The sequence below is a fragment of the Myxine glutinosa genome, chromosome 6 (genome assembly GCF_964187855.1).
Source record: "Myxine glutinosa chromosome 6, kmMyxGlut1.1, whole genome shotgun sequence".
In the NCBI taxonomy this organism is placed as follows: domain Eukaryota; kingdom Metazoa; phylum Chordata; class Myxini; order Myxiniformes; family Myxinidae; genus Myxine; species Myxine glutinosa.
In genome coordinates this window covers 18,187,632-18,200,595 of record NC_136266.1, presented here as the reverse complement: position 1 = coordinate 18,200,595, position 12,964 = coordinate 18,187,632, and the positions used below count along the sequence as shown (strand labels likewise).

Sequence of the window (12,964 nt, the reverse complement as noted above, 5' to 3'; positions counted from 1 at the left end):
TTTTTTTTTTGTTTACTTGTTAATTTGAAATTAGTGTTTTCATTTTTACCTATCTTTCATTATAATTTAGAAAAAAAAATTCCTTTGTTGTAAGTGATCATGAGTGGTCAGTCCGTTGGAGCTTTTCAAAAATGTTTCGGCCAAGGAGCAGAGCCTCGGCGGACTTTTACAAAATAGTTTGGGTATTATTTTGATCGGGCTTAGTTTTGAAGAAGGAAGGTAAGATGCTGGGCAGAAGCGAGGATATCATGTGGTTACAGTCCTGAGAGCCATCTCGTGTGCAGGTCCTGATGAAGCTGTGGTCTTACTAGTCCGGCAGCTAAGCTAAATATAGCATAACAATTGTGCATTTTGTGAGGAAAGCACCAAATTTGGTACACTAGTCGACTATCATATTATGAAAAGATCTGGATATTGGGCCATCTCAGATTCAGAGATTTGATTTTTGCAAGATTTGCAGATTTTGCAGATTTGCAAGCTGAGTTTGCAACGCCAGGGACGGCCGACTCCTTCCTGCGAGCTGCGCACGTCACCCGCACAAGAAGAGCTCATCAAATCACTGCAGCGCCACTGCACATCCTGCAACACCGTGCGTATGAACGCCACTGTATGACATATGCTGATGATGCAGAAGACCTGCCTGAGTTCGAAGACTGGTGTCACCAGAGAGGAGAAGACATTCCCAACTTTCAGTACTGGGCAACTGTGCTGGAACTAGAGATGTTGGTACTGGTCTACGTGCGTTCTCTGCAGCAGGCTTCATTCACAATGTACCTTGATGCCCTGACGGAACTGGTCCCATGGTTCCATGCCTTAGACCACACACACTATGCCAGGTGGGTCCCTGTTCACCTGAGGGACATGGTTGCACTCCCAATGAAGCACCCAGATGTAGCCAGAGAATTCAGGGCTGGCAACTTCACTGTACAGAAGACGAAGAAGGTGTTCTCTTCGATCCCAATCGAATCGAAATCTTGCAAAAATCAAATCTCTGAATCTGAGATGACCAAATATCCAGATCTTTTCATAATATGATAGTCTACTAGTGTGCCAAATTTGGTGCTTTCCTCACAAAATGCACAATTGTAATGCTAAGTTGCCCCACTATACGAGTCGTCTGTGCATTGTGAATTGTTACCATGCGGATGTAATTCTTCGTTCATATGCAACACAAGACTGTGGGGTAGCATCATTCGTTGAGGGTGCATCTGCCCCGCTGATGCAACACCCTCTGCTGGTTGGGGCAGGAATTTTGAATTTAGTCAGGGTGCCGGAGATAGCTCACCTACTCTTCTCAAAGAACACCGTGGGATCTTTAACATCCATCAACGATTGCTGGCAGATGGGACTCTCATTTAACGTCCATCCGAGGGACATACATCGATGAATTGCCCTGCCTGTGAAACACCTGGACGACAATAGCTTGGTCAGGATTCAAACACAGGCTCGACAGATTCGAGATGATTGGAGCAGATGTAATGAAACGATGTATTTCTGTGTCTCAATAATTTATTCTTGCTCTCCCATGAACCGAGATTCATGTATTCCAAAAGCAAATATTCCTGGAAAAAAAAAATCTGCTATTCATTGCAGGGGAGAATATGAAAAATTGAAACTATGACAAAATCAAACAGATTACAATCAATGGAGCTGAGACAGACAAATATTTCCAGTGATTAGCTGTTTAAACTTAGCTGGTCGACCTTGTTATATTCAGTTCGATAATGCTGTAGTTTTAAATGTTTGTTAGTTATTTTTGAGTACCAAATGTGTTAATCTTCTGCACGTGTGCCCTCGACCCAGCACGTTTAGCCGCTCACTGAATTTCCCTGAACCAATCCATCCTGGCTAGGCCTTGACACTCGTGGTAGAGCTTGTACGTAAATTGCATGCAGGTCGCAGGACAAATACATAAGGAAACATCGGTGTACTTTTCCATGCCATAAGGGCATGGTTAGACAACTGGCAAATCGACATCGTAATAATCATCTTGCACCAGGCCCTGTTTTATTGTGGAGTACACAGCTTATCGTGCTTCCAACATCGACCCAAGTCTTGCAGGAACCATTTATTTATTTTTCACAGTTACACCAGAATTGTCTCTCTCCACAGATCCCCTGAAGCACCCCGTAATCACCTTGTCATCATTTCCAAAAGTGGCTCATATCATTCTGCCTGCTTGGAGGGAAGCCCTACGTCATGATGGAAGCAATGTTGATGGTGAGTGCTTGAAGTGGGGCTCATGTGGAGGAGGGAAACGGGAATGTTGAGATTGGCCATGATGTGTGTGTAAAAGGCAATCATTGAACAAGTATTTATAACATAAAATCAATGTCCAACCCAGGTTAAAGTAATTTTCAAGGTGTGTGTAACAAGATGTGCACAACTTTGTTTTTTTTGGAGTTTTTGTGATGAAATGCATTTTGTGATACTAAACATTGCAGAAAATAATCATTTAAAGGTCATCTCATCTCGATTCTCGAAGAGATGAACTTATAAAATGGGTTGTGATTTCGGGATGTCTGTCTGTCTGTCCGTCTAACTTTTTGCTATTTTGCTACTCTTCCCTTGTCATCTGGCTGATTGTTCTGAAATTTGACACATGAATACAAGAAAGTAGTCCACACAATTGCTCGGGCTTCAATTTTTCGATTTTGGATCATGGGGGTTCCTCGGCGAGTGTGGGCGTTAACCCCCAAACTTCGGATCCCTACTCGTGCCTTATTTACCAACCGATTACTCTGAAACCCGATGCAGCTCTTATACTCGTTGGTGCACAGTATCGCTTGGTCTTAGATGTTTCGACTTTGTATCAGGGACCCTCCCAGGGTAACAGGGGTGCTCCAAGGGGGAGTGGTCAGTGGTCTGAGCTACAACTTGGAGATGACCGTCAGCCCACTTGCGGCTGTTTTTATATTATAGACTCAAACTATCTAACTGTGTTTGTCTATGACTGCGCGCACACACACACACACACACACACACACACACACACACACAATCATTGAACATGAAGTCATGCTCACGTACGACCTGATGATTCCATCAGCGTAAAGATAAAAAACAAAGCATTGCCCCAGACATTGTACTGAGGAACAAAAAGGAAAAGACAGCATTGCTGACTGAGAATTGAGATATCAGTATCCAGCGATTTTTGGCCGAAACAACGCAAAAATCAAGAAAATGACCAAATACTAGGACCTCAAACTGTTGGCATATCCCGCAAAGCAATGTTTACCGTGTGAATGGCGGGATATCATGTGAAGCTATTCACAGTGTGAATGACAGGATGTCCTGCGAAGCATCTCGCGAAGCAATGGTCACTATTTGAATGGTTTGATATCAAGTGAAGCAATGTTTGCTGTGCGAATGGCGGGATATCCTGTGAAGCTTGCTTGGCCACGAAAGCTGTTAAAAAGGCGAAGGACAGCGCTGCAAATGTAGAAGCAGGTCATGATCGTGGCTCGTAGATGTTTTTTTTGCGTATGTCCAGCTGCTTTATGTGTGGCTGGTGAAAGATGGGTTTTATAACTATCATGCTCACGGCTCGTGAATTTTGTTTTTTGTGCCCGTGAAAAACCGTGAATATATGGCACATCGGCCACGGATATAGAAGCAGGTCGCAATTTATCAACCGCGAATACACGGAACCCACAAATAGCGGAACCGCGAATAGCCGGGTCCAACTGTATACACATACACACACACGCACACACACACATACACACACTGATGCCTCTCTACACACTTTCCCTCCCCCCTTTGTGCAGGCTCTTTGCTGCTGGTGGTCTGGAACAAGTTTCTGAGCTTTGTTGTATCTTCACTGGAAATTGGTGAGTCCTGAAATATAAAATGGTCTTGTAATATCCTCGATGTTTTGGTGAGTGTGCTATTCCAGTACTGGATGAATTGGTGCAAGATTCATTCCTTTGTTTCAAAGATATATTTGTATTATGGTTCCTCATGACTTCCAGTTCCTCATTGGAGAACGCACATGACTGTGCACTGTAAGTCATCCACCTCCAAAGTTAAGGATGCTGTATGGAGTTGTCTGGTCCTTTTATTTTATTGTCGCCTGTCCATGTTGAGTGGTTTTTCTTTTTTTTGTTTTGTATAAACAGTTATTTATCTGTTCATGTTTGTTCTCATCCGTAATGCCCTGCTTTGCTCTAACTTCTTTCTTTATGTTACCATTTTCTTACTCTGTTGTTACTCCCCTACCAGTTTCACTGGAGGGGACTCTATGTTTGCTGTACAGAGTGCCGTTCTCGTCCTCTTTGTGTCCATTTTACTCGCTTGGTTCGTTCCATTTTTGTTTATAACGTCTTGTTACCCTCTTCTCTGATTACTTTACAAAATAAATCCTTTAAAACGTAAGAAAACGTGTTTGAGCTATCTGCCTGATTTTGTGTGTGCTTGCCGTCAATTCCGGCCCAGTGAATGATCCTTGGGGAACGGTTAAGTTCCAAGAATTAATTGAATGTAGTGCAATAAAATTTCGTTCAGTCCATGTTCCGAGACTCGAGCTCTTTGCGCTGAGGTTTCTGTCTTCACGGGAGCTGCAGACGTGACAATATTTTCAAGTGTTTGTTTGTGTGTTTGCATCTGTACGTTATTCTTTCACGACCGAACCGCAGCAACTGGAGCAACTGGAAGAACAAGAGCAGAATGGAAAGGTGAAAACCACAACAGTAGAGTAGTCGAGTTGAGAGTGAGGTCAAGGGGGGAGGAATGACACATTGCGGTAAACAAGCTTCCCACCATCTGAATGAAACACTGCAAGCAGGGATTAAACAGAATAGGACCAAACTAATCAACAACTAACATTTTCCCTCCCATAGTTGAGACAGGGAAGTTGGTTCCACAGGTGAGAGAACATAGGAACAAATGAGTGGAGTTGGTCATTGAGCCTTAATTTTTGGAGTTTAACAAGAACAGGGTTACTGGCATAACGTATGCGCCCTGCAGAAATCTGGGTGTGACAGCGTCGAGAGAGGGCATAGGGTGTAACGCCAAAAAGGAGGCTGTAGAATACAGTGGGGCCACCAAACCTGCCTGCGATGCAAAAGTAACATTCAGCCGCATAGCGGGAGATCGCAATGATTTTGAGGGCTTTGCTTTCAAGGCCATCAAAGGGCGCCAGCCCAAAGGGGGAGAGCAGTACTCCATCAACCTGAGAATGAAGGCTTTGCAGGTTGTCAAAAGTTTGGATTGTTCAAGTCCAGAACATGTACGAGACAATGGGGGATATCCAGTCCGAGGCTGGATTTGGAGGTCACCTTGGAAATATGCCGGCATTAGTTGGCAGATGTTAAAGATCCCACAGTGTCCTTTGTGAAGAGTAGGCGAGTGATCGCTGACACTCTATCAAAGTTAAAAATTACTGTTCTAATTTACATTGAGAACTGCATTAGCAGCATGGCTGTGCATCCCCTCCCATCCCTCCCCTCTCCCCTCCCCACCCAACCCCCTCCCCCCACCAACTCCCACTTTTGCCCAGAAAATGATGCTCCCCACAGGTATGTGTGCTGCATGTGAGAGAATAAAAATGCCTTCATGGCACAATCCTTCTTATGTCTAATATTATTTGATGAACGGATACTTTCTTTGAGCAATTCTTCAGGATTCTTTCTTTAGCAGGATAGTCTACTGCATTTGCAATTTATTTTGCACATTACATATGTTTAATGTTCAATTATTTTATTTTCCAGTTAAGTAGTGTTATCGTTTGGGTGTAGTTATTCATTGCATCGTAAGCATGTTACTGTTCTATGCAAACAGCCAGGAAGAAGGAACAGCAGGCAAGTGAACTTCTTGCCCTCCTGTTGAACACGCTGAAGCAGATTGTCGAGTTTGAGTTCCTCCCACCTGCTGTCACCCTTGTGAGTTATGTCATTCAGATGAATGAGTGTTGTCATTTGTTCCACCATTACTTGTTTTGTCTTATTTTGTCTTTAAAAAAAAAAAAAAAAAAAAAAAATTTTTTTTTTGCTGTTGCAGGCGTTTTTGGAATCTACTGTGTACAAACTACCACGGACAGTTTTGGCGTCTCCAGCCTATCAACTGGCAAACATGGATCTCATGCAGGTTTGTTTCTTTGAACACCCAATGCCGGTATGCTGGATGAAACCTTTCTTTCAGCATAACTCCATTTGAACTCTTTCTGTATTTTTTCCAAAATATCATAGTAATTTCACTAGAGAGTACCAACACGTAATGTTTAAATCCTCATACTTTTATTAGTGTTTGTTTTTTAAATTTTATTTGTTATTAATCTTTGAAACTAAGGAACATGCCAAAAGTGCTTTCCTTGGTCCTGCTTCTTTGCTATTACTTATTGATGTTCCACACAGGCATCGTTCAACTCTCATGATGTGACTGTATCTCTACAGGGGACGCCGGCTCTCTTCCTGGCTCAGAACCTATTCAACAAGCGACTCGTGGTTAACAGCTTCTCTGATGAACAGTAACGCTTACACCCCCTCTCATCTACCACTTTCGCGATCCTTTCTGTTTTCATTTTTGTAATTTCTCTAAATCTTACTTTTTGTAACTTCTGTGAACTTTACTTAGGATTGGCAGGATAGCCTAGAGGTAAGCACACTCTCTAAGCTGTCGAATCTGGGTTTGAGTCCCGACCCAGCTATAAACTGTCGTTCCGGTGATTCATTGATGTGTATGCTGTCCCTCGGATGGACGATAAACGGGCATCCAATCTGCCGGCATTACTTGGTGGGCGTTAAAGACCTCATGGTGTCCTTCGCTAAGAATAGGCGAGTTATCGCTGACACTCAACAAATTCCAGCCTTATTTTTCGTTTTTTATAAATTATGAGTGGTCAGCCCAGTTGGAACCATGAGCTGTTCAAAAATGTTTCGGCCAAGGAGCAGCTGAGGGAGACTCTGGACTTTTATCAAAACGTTTTTGGCATTATTTTGATAATCAGGCCTAGTTTTGCAGGGTAGTTTTGAAGAAGAAAGGTAAGATGCCAGGCAGGAGTGAGGAGGGGATAGCATGTGGTTTCAGTCCTGAGAGCTATCTCGTATGCAGGTCCTGATAAAGCTGTGGTATTATGAGTCGATGCATTGTGAATTGTTATCACGCGGATGTAATTCTTCATTTATATGCAGCACAAGGCTGCTACTCTAGTAGCTCATGGTGGTTGAGTATGCACTTTATTGTACAGACCTAAACTCTTCAGGAATCCACTAATTGAAGGTCCAGGAACAATATTTGGTTGGTAACACATTTGCCACTGACGGCGAAATAGCTGAAATGGCCATACCCCTTTTTGGGCCACGCCCCCTTTTTTGCCGTGACTGTATCTACAGAACCGTTGGACCTAGGAGGTTGCCCGACCACTCAAAATTTGCGCAATGGCCACATTATGGGGGGTCAGTAATACATTTTCATATCCAAAAGTCAATGGTTTTTAAGATAATTGCCAAAAACCGATTTCAACATGTTACAAACTACAATTGTATGATACCACCAAGGCCACAACATTATATGACACTTATACCTTTTGCATCATCCTATTTTGGAATTTACTTATTTGGATTTCTACACTTTTCGCCTTTACTACAGCCACAAAACGTGACACATTTAATGTTCCTGTCTCTGCAAGTGCACGTTTTGGTACTCATACATGCTCTTGGGCATTTGCATGGAGGAGGCAGGTCATCGGGCCTGCACGATACTGGCAGTATCACTGGTGTTATGCCAACGTCCGTTGCTTCATACCCATACTGGAGTGGATCTGGTTTGGTGACGGCAGGAGTTGGGGCTTGCAACCACATCTTACACTGAAGAAATGCTCGCTTTATGTGTTCTCGTAGCGTTGATGAACAGCACACAAGCTGGTTGAAGTCCAGTTCTTTCTTGGAGTTGTGGTACTGCTCCCATCGATATTCATCGAAAGTGGAACAGTCGGTCTTCTTTAATCCAGACACAAGGAACTTTTCAGCATTGCTTGTTATCTGTGGTGACAGTTCTTCTACACCAAACCCTTCCAGTAGGGAGAGATCGATGGATGCTTTCAGGCCAGACAGCTTTGGACCCACCTTGCTGGTACTGTCGCAACCGCTGAGAGCATGAATGGCTGGGAGACACGACACCAAACCGTTGTCCAGTTGATCAACCAACATGTGGACTGGTACAGTTTTCTTTGTTTTCCGGTTACCAAGCTTCACGTACAGCTTTTGTAGTTGCCAGGTTGTGTTGAAGTGGAAGATGAGGTTGACAAAGACATCTGTGTCAGGCGAGTCGACCAAGACTGATTGAACCCCGTGTTTCACAACACCATCATTAATATGGAACATGATTCTGTCGTCGGCTTCTTCTTGGTTGCTTGAGAGCTCTGCGATCTGTGTTTCAGTGCCAGCTAACAGTTTCCTGCATTCACCCCCATATACTCCTCCAAAGAATATTTCCTTGTCCGACTCGACATTCTGCAGCATCCACTTGAAGACATACTCCTGCAACCGAACTTTGTTCAACATTGAGCTCCAGAACATATCAAGATCGACAGGGAGTTTCTGATTGTCAGACCCAATGGTGATTGTGATTTGTTCTGAGGAACTTCGCTGTGCCCGTTCCATTTGCTTGATTGATGATTTTTGATAAACATCAAAAATAATGTCTATTCTTGTGGACACGGAGCCTGTAGCAAGAATCCTGTTGGAAAGACTCTCAGCCAATTCCCCGAATGTGTGAAGGCCCATCTTTTTCATCGGTAGTTTACGCACAAGTGCCATGAAGTCCACTATTGTCATCTGAGCGTCACTCTTTACATTCCTCGTCTCCTGTGGAAGGCGACTGACAAGTTCCCTGGCTAAGGAGGCTTTATCGGGCTTCTTCAATTTGATGCCATCTTTACATTCAGTGGTGAGGAACTGGGATGTGCTGGTCAATTCATACTTCAGGAGTTCTAGCATGCTGTACCCTCTTTCTCTAGCATAGTCAATGTACCTAACCGTTTCCGCTGCATCCTTTTTCGCCATTGATTTCTTCGCTGTGAACGGAGTAGAAGTACGTTTCACGAAAACAGTCTTGCGGTTGGTAGGGATTGTATCATGTAGGTGCTTCTCCTTATCCTGAAATCTGGTCTCAACAAACTCTTCATAACTCTTCTCACCAATTTCCAGGCATTCAAGTAATCCGTCGACAACCTCCTGGGGAATGTCAGCTCCAGTAGAGATGTTCTGAAGTCTGATTCCAGCGTCGAACGGATTGTTGATGGATTTTATGTAATCCAGAAGGGCCTTTGCACGAACATGGCCAATCTTCGTAGAACTTGGATTGAACTCATGGTGTAGGCTCAGCTCACTGTCATCTTTGTCTCCCAAGTTGCACCATTCCAGCAGCTGTGCCACATGAAGATCTTTCTCATGCTTTAGGAGATTCCATAAGGCTACTGCTTCTTTCTGTCTGGTCATCCCAATGATACCTCCAGCAACCTTGGCGGGTTTATTGTAACACTTCTCGAGTGCCATGTCAAATCCTACTGCACTGCCTTGTCGGGTAGTGTGGTACATCACCCATCCACCATCTGTAAAGCATCTGTAGATACCCGGGAACTTCCTTTGTAGGTCCAGGCAATCTTCAAGGAACAGCGTACCCCATCTGCTATAGTTTGTCCGGCCAAACCCGAAGAACAAAGGCATGCACCTCCGCACAGCTGAAACGAAAAGATGCCAATCGCCTTGCCGAATAGAGTGTGTAAGATCTCTCAGGATAGGATACAGCTCATCCAGAAACAAGCTCCAGTACCTCACATTCTCATTACAGGCCGTTTCTTTCCATTCGGTGAAATACTTCTTCAAGTCTGCATGTAAGATCTTGCTTTCTTCCCAAATCTCTCTGAACTCTGTATGGTCACTATCTAAAGCCTGCTGCATCTTAGTTTCCATGGTCTCTATTTTCTGGTCTAATTCACAACTAGTACTGTCCTGGTCAGGTTGAAACTTCTCAAACATAAGAACTGTCATCACCTCTGATACAAGACTCATTCCCTCCTTGCCTTTGCAATAGTGACCTCCAGTCATGACACTATTCTCTACAACGACCTTGCCAAAGGCTTCAGTCTCAATCAAAGCCAGATCAATACCGATACAGCCTAAAAACTTCCCAAGGCAAGCGATGACAATCTTCTCCATGTGAAAAGGTCCCATTCCAAGGAATATGTTACCAAACTGATCTGGCTTCAACAGCTGGATTTCCTTGGCGATTGCATACACCCCTTCATCAGACCACAATGCCCCTGACACGGCATTCTTCTGCTTCAAGACATCCTGAAAGTTTATCATGGATGTAAATATTGTGTCCATTTCGGTTGCGACATATGGAAGGATGGGTACAAATGACGTCTTTGTAACATCAAACTTAAGTGGATCCTGGAGTGCACTCATTGTTGCTGTGAAGCTAGGAAAAGAGCCCTCCTCACGATCGGTGTACTTCTGTCTTGCCATGCACCAAAGGAAATAATCATCATCAACACTGTGCTTTCGATTATCCTTGTATGGTGTAGTTGAAAATGTCTCCGGTATATCACCAGTGCCTTTGACAAGGTGTGGCTCAACGACAAAACACCCATGACCGGAATTTCTAGCCATGTCTAGACTCTAGTCTAGACTCTAGACTAAATTCTAGTCTAGACTCTAGTCTAGACTCTAGTCTTGACTCTAGTCTAGACTCTAGTCTAGTCTAGACTCTTCAGGAATCAAGTAATTGAACAATAGGAACAGGAACAGGAACAATTACGAATAATATTGTAGTTCGTAACATGTTGAAATCGGTTTTTGGCAATTATCTTAAAAACCATTGACTTTTGGATATGAAAATGTATTACTGACCCCCCATAATGTGGCCATTGCGCAAATTTTGAGTGGTCGGGCAACCTCCTAGGTCCAACGGTTCTGTAGATACAGTCACGGCAAAAAAGGGGGCGTGGCCCAAAAAGGGGTGTGGCCATTTCAGCTATTTCGCCGTCAGTGGCAAATGTGTTTCCAACCAAATATTGTTCCTGGACCTTCAATTAGTGGATTCCTGAAGAGTTTAGGTCTGTACAATAAAGTGCATACTCAACCACCATGAGCTACTCTAGTATGCGGGGTAGCAATTTTTATATTTATTTAAGGAAATCCAAAATGGTTGTCACTGCCCATTGTGTACTCAATTTTCACAGTTCAGGACAGGGGAGGAGGAGCTGCGGATAGGATGGATTGAGGTGGAAAAGAGTGAGGAGAGGGTGCCGGGAAGGGAAGTGGGGGTGGGGCAGAGAGGGGTCAGGATGAGGTGGAATCTGAGAAGGAGTGGCATGAGGGGCAGGGAGAGAGGTACTGACATGACGGACTTGACAACGTGAATGGACGTGAAGGGGAAATTATTGTCGTGTGCATACAACTTCTGCAAATTGGATGCCTCAGGATTATTAGACTGGATAACCTGCGACAGACTTCAATGGTGGGACTACAGACTTCCTGCGACAGGTGGTGAGAATGTTTTTGGTTGGAGGCATGGAGGAAAATTTGGCTGCAAGTGTGAAAGTGGAGGCTGGATGAACTGAGCATTTAGGAGTGATGAGGTTTTGAGAAATAAGCCTTGTGAAAGAGAAAAGAAAGATATATTGATAAAGAAGAAGAATGAATGGGGTTTTATGCCTCCGCCAACAAAGTCGTCGGAGGCATTATGTTTTTGGGTTGTCCGTCAGTCTGTCCGTCCGTCTTTCCATCCGTCCATGATCGGTTTTCATTACCGCGATAACTTAAGAATGGCTCAAGGGATCCAAGTCAAACTTGCTACAAGTATATATAATGATGCAGAATGAACTGATTAGGTTATGGGGTTAAGAGGTCAAAGGTCAAAGTATAGAGGTCCTGTTAGGTAAATGTTAGTTACCAAGCTAACTTGTGAACCAGTGGTGGGATTTTGACCAAACTTTGTACAAGTATATATTATGATGCAAAGATGAACTGATTATATTTCAGCATCAAGAGGTCAAATGTCAGAGGTGATGTCAGGTAAAAATGTGATACTTGAGAATAGCTGAGGGGATTTAAATCAAACTTGATACAAGTATATATGGAATATTGGTGATATTATTTATTTGTAATCTAAAATAGTCCAAGTGGTCTAAAGCTCTAAATGGTCAAGGGTCTAAGCTGGTCTAATGGTTCTAAAGCATCTTACGGGTCTTTTGGGTCTTTGAGTTATTTTGGGTCTTTTGGATCTTCGGGGTCTTTTGGGTCTTTTGGAGTTTTAGTGGTCTTAATGGTCCTGGGGGAGTTAAATGGTCTTCAGAGGCCTAAGGGGTTTCAGCAGTCTGAAGGGTTGAAAGGTATATTCCAACATTACGTAATTAATAGATGTACGTAATTAATAGACAGGATGCAACTGACGTTCGAACAATACGTAATTAATAGACATATAATCACGGCTTCACTGCTTCACCCCTCGTGGCTTAATGGACTGTTTTATGGTTTTATATATATTTGAAGAAGAATACGTTTTGGTTACAAATACACTTGTATGCATGAGTGGACCTCATACATACATACATACATACATACATACATACATACATACATACATACATATATACATACATACATATATACATACATACATACATACATACATAACCATATACATTTGCTACATTATAATAAGATATGGAAGTGTTATGAATGTGTGGACCATCCATTGGCAAAAAAAAGACAAACGAAGAAGACAGATAAAATATCAGAATTGAGATAAACAAGAGGGAAAGGAACAGTACTGCTCCAGTAGCATTCACACCATTTGATGTATAGGTTGTGTTGGTAGTGTTATATATTTGCCTACAGCAAAATTGCCCAAAGGTGATAGAGTGGCATCATGTCCAGAATCCGTGTCCATGTCCATCATGTCCATCATGTCCAACCCTGACACCCTAAACAACTTCAGACCCATCTCCAACCTACCC

The 12,964-nt window shown here is 43.1% G+C and overlaps 1 protein-coding gene across 8 annotated transcripts in view; it reads left to right on the top strand.

The window, feature by feature from the left end:
- RIF1 (replication timing regulatory factor 1) overlaps positions 1–12,964 on the top strand; it is a 251,247-nt gene that overhangs the window by 57,147 nt on the left and 181,136 nt on the right. For all 8 annotated transcript variants that reach the window (XM_078779646.1, XM_068119704.2, XM_078779645.1 and 5 more), the window contains exons 13-17: positions 2,113–2,220; positions 3,771–3,833; positions 5,782–5,882; positions 6,001–6,087; positions 6,393–6,466. In XM_078779646.1, coding sequence (XP_078635772.1) covers positions 2,113–2,220; positions 3,771–3,833; positions 5,782–5,882; positions 6,001–6,087; positions 6,393–6,466 — 433 coding nt within the window. The remainder of the gene's footprint in view (positions 1–2,112; positions 2,221–3,770; positions 3,834–5,781; positions 5,883–6,000; positions 6,088–6,392; positions 6,467–12,964) is intronic.